Raw genomic sequence first — 7189 nt, forward strand, 5'->3', positions numbered from 1 at the left:
GTTAATTAAACCGCGTGCAACCATCGCGTTCTAATCCTTTATTTGCCGGCTGTCTTACGTTTACAAGCGTATCAATTAAATCCGGAATCAAACAAGCGCATTACCAGAGAGTATACGCGCGCGCTCGTTAAACTTATGGATCTATCACTGACGTAATTCATTAACCTCTTTAGGCCGCTGCTTCTTTTCTTTTCTTTTTTAATAGCAGCAGGTCATTATACGTTAATAATTACGGGAGCGTAAATAAAAAAATCTCTTATTTTATAAAGATTTTTTATCTCTTACTTGAAATCTTTTTTTTATTTTATAAAAATAACTTTATTAAAATCTTTTTATTCACGCGACGAAATTCGTAGACACTAATTCCGATGCGAAAAGACAATAGATACACACATACATGCAGGTTCTCACAATGCGATCTTGAGTATGAACGGCGATGCATTTCGAAACGTCAAGCGTGTGCAGTTTCTTGAAGTTTTGCAGCAATTAACAGTCGACGGCGAATAACAAACTGATTTAATTAATTGCATAACTGCGAGCAGAGAGGCGGTTCTCTCCCTCTTTCCTCTCCTCTCTCTCCTTCCCCCCTCCGCCTACCCTTTCTACCTCTCCCTACACTTCTAATCGAAGCGGGTACATATTGTTGCACCCGTTGCGCTCTACCCCTCATCAGCCCCACCGGCAATTAATTATAGCATTCCAGGTTAGCCCGGGAATTAATTACGTCCAGAAGTTGGACGCTGGCGAGGGATCGTTAGAAATCGTCCTTCGTTAGAGTTAGGCGGGCATAGGTCCAGGTAATTATTGATAGTCTCTCCCCTTCATTGTATCCCGATAACCAGCGGATAGCTTAGAAGAGCCGTAGAAATACGATATGTATTTTGGACACTTTTTCAGCGAGAAAATGGGACTCGCGAATGCTTGGATCTTTCAGTCTCGAGTTGTCAAAAATTATTTAAAAAATTCCCATTCACAAAAGTGGAGAAGACTTCTGATGTGCTGAAGCAATGATAGGCGCGATATTCTTTCCGCTCCGTTAATGATAACACTTGTTCATGTATTCCTTAATCCCCTTTCACGTACTTGTTAACACGACTTTACAAAGGAGGAAACAAAAAGGATCGTTAGCGCTCGCGGCACGTTTTACGACCCTAAAATACGGGCATAGATACATATATATATATGTTTGAGCAAAGTTCACCAAGTATTTTTTGACAGAGCAATCAAATCGACGTAGAGATAATATATCTAAATCTCGACAATCGGAGACCGAAGCGAATAATTTCGATAATTGTCGATCGATCTTTCAATTTTTTTTAAAAGCACCTGTCTTTCGAATTAATTTAATTAATAATCGATTGTGTTTCGGAAACAATGAGATATCGAGGAAAAAGGGGATGATTAAAACGTTGATTAACGATGATGGAAGAGCAATATTACGCGATATTATTATTGTCTCGTAACGTGACAAGTAATAAGACTTGCGCATCAAAATTCCTCGCCAAATTTCTTCTTTACAGCGCGTATGACAGATACGCGGCGGAATGAAAAAATAAAAAAAAAGGGGGAGAGAGAGATCCGAAGAGTGACGGGGGGAGGAAGAGGGTTGCGCGAGGGGTTCGGTTGACACACTGGCGAGGCAATTATTATTGTGAGTGGTTGGCGACGGGGCTCCAATGATATTTTATTTAAGAAACAATCGGGTAATAGCTCGCTTCAAGAGAGGAGAGATAGATAACGCGCCGGGCGCGATAGAGACCGGTCGGGGAAAAGATAGAGAACGAGCTACGAGAGCGAGAAAAGGGAATTACAGAGAAGAAGGAAGAGAGGAGGACAAGAGTACCTATATAGCGGAAATAAGAGGGCGAGAGGGAGGAAAGATGAGGGGAGGTAAAAGGTGAACTTTGAGCGCGGGCTGGTATCAGGGTAGCTCTACATTAGCGAATTACCCGCGCGCAGATCCCTCGACGGTGAACAATAAATACAGGGTAATCCGGAAATATTGTTCAAAGGATTCGGTAAATTCCACAAAAATCAGTAAACCGCTTTATATATATATTTTTATACAGTTTTACTCTCTCGCTCTAACTATATATATAATTTTATTCTCTCGCTCTCTCATATATATATATATTAGAGGGAAGAGAGAGAGAGAAAAAGTAATATCACTTTTGAAGAAATCAATTTTGATCTTATAAAGCTAATCGGTTTAAACAGCCTAAAGAAAGGCATACTGTTATTAAAGTAACGCTTTTACAGGACAATTCGCAAGCGATTTCTTTCAATTACGCATTGATATAAGAAACGAATTATTTTTACAGTAATTTTGCATACCTGAAGAAGTGTACGATTACGACGACTTATAATAGAATCTCCGTGATTTCAAGATCGATAGTGCATAATCGCGCTTAGTGCACGTGGCGCCCTTTTCTGGCGTACTGACAGAAGTAACTGGGATTGCTGGGGAAAAAGTGAATAGTGGCGCCATCTAGTGGTAGAACGATAGAAATATCCAAATCACGTGACGCCTCTACTATGGGCATGTTCCGATATACACTGCCAGTACTGAAAAGCTATAGTTTACGTTACATATATTATATATTTTCAGTACTAGCAGTAATATCGGAACATGGGGAATATTGAAGACTGACGTTGAATCCAACATAACCTGTCAAAAAAAATATTATTCTCGAGCGGAAAGGAATATTATCTTTTGTCAAATAAAGGATATGGCAAACGGTAACCATTGCATGTACTTTGTTAAACGGAAGAAACGTTTCTGTCATATGACAGTTGGCGAGGGCAAGAATTATTGCGGTGAGCATCAGCAGGACATCGCTGATCCTGATGATACCGGTGACAGGAGAGTCAAGTGTCCGCTGAATCCCACGCAGCAAGTATTTACATTAATCCAAAGGGTATTAATTATTCATAAAAGAGAGTGGAATTTTTCCACTTTGTTTTCTGTTATCTAATCGAGGTAGCTTTTTCCAGCACGTGTTATCAATCGAAGCTGAAGAAGCATCTGAATGTATGCAACGCCAAGCGAGAGTTGGACGCGCAACCTGCATTCATAGTCAAGGGAATCAACTTGGACGAGGAAGCTATAGTGGCACCACCTCATGTTCCATTGTCGCAGCTCGATGAGTCTGTGTTGGAAACGGTGATAAGAAAGATCCACTCTGCGTATGGTAAAATTATATTTAAAAATATGGTAGAGCGAATGAAATATTTTAGAAAACATTTTCAATGATATATATATCTTCATATTTATATATTGTATCTTATTCAGACAAGCTACCAGACATTTCCCATGCGATATTGCAGCATGACGTGCTGAAGAGCAAATTGAGAGACGAGACCTGTGGCAATAACGTTAGGAAACACTTGCTCCAAAATGCATCTCTACTTGGACATTTGGAGCAAGCTGGTCTCGTGCAAGACGACACTTGTTTCATCGAATTTGGGGCAGGAAAAGGTATAACTTAATCGAATAAACTTTTTGACTCTCAGTTTTTGATATTTAAAAAAAATTGTTTTTTTTCTCTTGTGACGCATAAACAAAACAAATCATTCAGGCTGTAATATATTATATGAAATTATATTTATTCAACAGCTTTATTAACATACTGGCTGGGACAGATCATAAAAGACAAATCAAACTCTTGCGTCTTGCTAGTCGATCGTTCGAGTCATCGGCACAAGCGCGACAACAAACTTAGGAAGGAGGACAATCGCCTTGTGATAAGAAGGATACGCGCCGATATCGCCGATCTGCGACTGAATCAGGTCCTAGAAATCCAGTCAATCAAGTACAAAGTCGGGATAGCGAAACATCTCTGCGGCACAGCTACGGGTATACATATACTTTATTCATCATTGCTAGCACAAATGTTCAATTTCCCATATCCCCTGTAAAGATGACGTCGCATTTGCAGACCTGGCGATACGTTGCTTGACGAAGTCGATAAACAACGAGCCTAAAATCGACGTTCGCGGCTTGGTCCTCGCGTTTTGCTGCCACCACAAGTGCGAGTATTCGTCTTACGTGGGCAGAGAATACCTGCGACAATGCGACTTCACCGCAAATGAGTTCTCGGTTTTGTGCAGCATAGTTAGTTGGGCGACCTGCGGTTCCCGTTTAAAGAGCAACGTCAAACCGCAACACGACAACGTCGGCTGGTCCTTAAAATTGGACGAACGCGAACTTATCGGACGCAAGGCTAAAACCCTGCTGAATTGGGGTCGTTTGTCTTTCCTGCAAAGCATTGGATTTAAGGCCGAGCTATTTTATTACACTTCCACAGACGTTTCGCTGGAAAACATGTGTATTGTGGCTACACGAGAATTGACATGATCATCGTGACGGCAACATTTAACGTAATCTCGATCATTCCAATTTTAATTATCAGTAATTATTCTTGTTGGCAATAAAAATGCATATTTCTACGTCATTCATATTTTTTTCGACTCGTTGATAGTACTATTGTCACCATCTGTCGTCTATCTTTGGTGACATCTACTTGATCTCTGTTACTAATTGTTGCTAAAACAGGTTGTCTACTTATCAACTCGACTAGGCGCAATTCGCAAATAACTTGCCCCCGCTAAACGGGATGCCCCGCCCAATACGAGTGATCTAAAGGCTATTCAAACATTCCAACGCACAGGAGCGATGCGCAAGCAGTCGGGTGTTTTTCACGTTTTACTTGTGTAAGGTATTGTTATATTACCAAGCGAAGAATTAACAGAGACGACGCGACACGCGAAAGGAAAAAAAAACATTAGGTATGTATGAGTTTTCACGTTGTATACGCTTAATCTTTGTCAACTTAGCGTACGCGTGCTTCGTCTCGCTGACCTATTTTGTGGCCCTTGTATATTTACGTACGTTTACGAAGGTAACAATAGCGATATCGCTATAGAGTATAGCTAATTGCTCGCCAGTTCATCCGTAATAAAATTACAACGCGTAATTTTTCTCTGCCGCATGACAAATCAAGCCACGCCTGAAGGCGTCGAGACGGGTTCTCTTCTAGCCGCACTGAATCGACTCCCTTCTTTTTTTTCTTTTTCAGCGAGTGTTAACGTTGTGACATGTCCATTCTAGACGAGCGCGACGATTACCTGAAGAATCCCTACTTCAAGGGACACGAGTACGGTGACTATACGCCGTTCTACGTCGCGATAGCCCTCTGCACCGCCCTGGGTGGAGTCCTGTTCATTCTCAATATCGTGTTCTGCTGGTGCACGCGGCACCGAGAATATTGGCAGAATCGCCACACCGGTGAGTCAGGAATTCCACTTTCTATATAGCCCATAGCTCTTATATTCTACTTCTACGGATACATGCAACTCTGACACAGCCCTTATTCTTTGATAACGTATTGTCCTATTGGGATTTAGGCAATAGGTGGATCCAGCCTCTGTGGACTGTACTACCACATAAAACACCACCGCTTGATCTAAGCGAACTGGAAACTGGACGTATCAAGTATCCGCAAGTGAGGCACGAAATCATCCAGTACCACGATACAGAGTCACAGGGAGCCACACCGCAGCCGCAGGAGTACCTAGAGATGCAAAAGCGCGAGAGTGAGATCTAAAATAGTTGACACAGCACCAACTAGTGATCAGTGTGGTATTGGAAAGCAGTAGTGAGAGAAATATCCCATGCTTCATAATACGTCTAAAGCAAAGAGAGTTTAATTGACTCCAATAGAGTCTAATTAGCCCTTTGCACTCGGTTAATCTTAATTGTAAAGCCTTTGACCCGGCTATCATTTCATTAATGCTCTCGCTACTAGTTTATCACCCATAGATACACATGCTCTGCTTTTATGCGCACTTTTAGGACTAACTTTTTTTTATATATTTTACAAGATAAGTTATCAATCAAAAGACACTTACGGAGCGAGCTATTTTTCATAGTTGCACACGACATTAGTTGCAAACAACTGAGGGAGTAATCTCTTGCGATGGGCTTGCACGTTTTCTGGCCTGCCTCGGCCTGCCTGACCCTCTTCGTAGTTTGCGTCATAATCTTGTTTCTGAAATACGGCGCACGTGTCTGCAAACTGCGACACGAACCGCTGCCGTCCGATCAGGAATGGGAGGGTAAAGCCTACTCGAGAAAATTGTCCGCTTCCGTGTGAACGGACAGCAAAAGTTGCGTATATAAGGCTGGATTTTCACTTGACGCTATGACGCTGGATTTCAGCGTCAAAAGAGGTCACGTGACTAAAAATAAAAATACCAATTCGTCAATTTTGGTCATGTGACGTCTTTTGACTGAAATGTAGTGTCATAGCGTCAAGTGAAAATCCAGTCTTACATCGTATATTTTTTAACGAAAAAGATTACAAATAGCCAATAAATTAGATGGACATGGAGATAAATTACTTGCAAAATTTTTGTAACTATTCTCTTTTTCCGGGACACACCTCATATATATTGTATAGACGCAGTATTAGTCATGTAAGAATGAAGATCTGACATATATTCTGTCCATTTACTGCACATTTGTACTAATGATTTTTTATATCTATATTATATATTAATATATAGACATATATGAATGGTATGTCCTCGGAAATCAGTGTAATACGATTGTTCGAAAGAAATTTTTATATATAGAATCGATCTAATTACATTTTTATCTCTCTATAACGAGACGTCATTGCGAGAGAAAATTAAATTTTATATCCGTCCAAATCTCTCCTTTGACGTAATTTATTATATATCTTTATTCGAAATGATATAATGATATCGATAATCTCGAGCACTTTTGTAATTTTTGTATTAATACATTTACAAATAAAATTAATGTAATAAGAATCTTTTCCATCTCTTTCATATTGTTTCGTAAAAAAATTGATTGTTTCGATTCGGTTCAATTTGAGAATGGATGGACTTGTCACTCTCTTGTATATATAATATTTTACTTTTATTGACAACATTGGATTTTTTTGTTACATGTGTAATGGTTACACAATTATTTTAATAAGTAAGTAGATGCATTATACAATTTTTATAGTAGTTTTTAAAGAAACTTACCGACTTTATTTGGAGAGAGAGCTACATCTTTTATATTCAGGAACTGTCCTAAACTACGTGGTCCGAATGACCGAATGATATCAAAGTAATGAAACCGCACGATAAACAATTTAAACGAATATTTTTAACATTT

The 7189-nt window shown here is 39.8% G+C and overlaps 3 protein-coding genes across 5 annotated transcripts; all 3 read left to right on the top strand.

Moving 5' to 3' along the window:
* Positions 1-2571: 2571 nt before the first annotated feature.
* LOC145940835 (tRNA:m(4)X modification enzyme TRM13 homolog) lies at positions 2572-5246 on the top strand. 3 transcript variants are annotated; one of them, XM_083046448.1, is made up of 7 exons: positions 2572-2893; positions 2995-3191; positions 3293-3478; positions 3617-3856; positions 3939-4411; positions 4556-4788; positions 5111-5246. In XM_083046448.1, exons 1-5 carry the CDS (start codon positions 2730-2732, stop codon positions 4355-4357), a joined length of 1206 nt encoding a protein of 401 aa, XP_082902574.1. In that variant the 5' UTR covers positions 2572-2729; the 3' UTR covers positions 4358-4411; positions 4556-4788; positions 5111-5246. The 3 variants fall into 3 exon arrangements, with proteins under 3 accessions (XP_082902574.1, XP_082902573.1, XP_082902571.1); XM_083046447.1 differs by having other exon boundaries at positions 3939-4380; XM_083046445.1 differs by having other exon boundaries at positions 2573-2893; positions 3939-4788.
* Positions 4991-5606, top strand: Wrm1 (wurmchen 1 transmembrane protein). Its single transcript, XM_083046767.1, has 3 exons — positions 4991-5027; positions 5111-5287; positions 5407-5606. The coding sequence occupies exons 1-3, from the start codon at positions 4991-4993 to the stop codon at positions 5604-5606; spliced, it is 414 nt and encodes a 137-aa protein (XP_082902893.1).
* Positions 5602-7113, top strand: Wrm2 (wurmchen 2 transmembrane micropeptide). Its single transcript, XM_083046452.1, has one exon. The coding sequence runs from the start codon at positions 5979-5981 to the stop codon at positions 6153-6155; it is 177 nt and encodes a 58-aa protein (XP_082902578.1). The 5' UTR covers positions 5602-5978; the 3' UTR covers positions 6156-7113.
* The last annotated feature ends 76 nt before the right edge of the window (positions 7114-7189 follow it).

Source organism: Prenolepis imparis, unplaced genomic scaffold (assembly GCF_030444845.1).
Source record: "Prenolepis imparis isolate NDT839.2.m4 unplaced genomic scaffold, iyPreImpa1.0 SCAF_9, whole genome shotgun sequence".
Classification (NCBI taxonomy): Eukaryota; Metazoa; Arthropoda; class Insecta; order Hymenoptera; family Formicidae; genus Prenolepis; species Prenolepis imparis.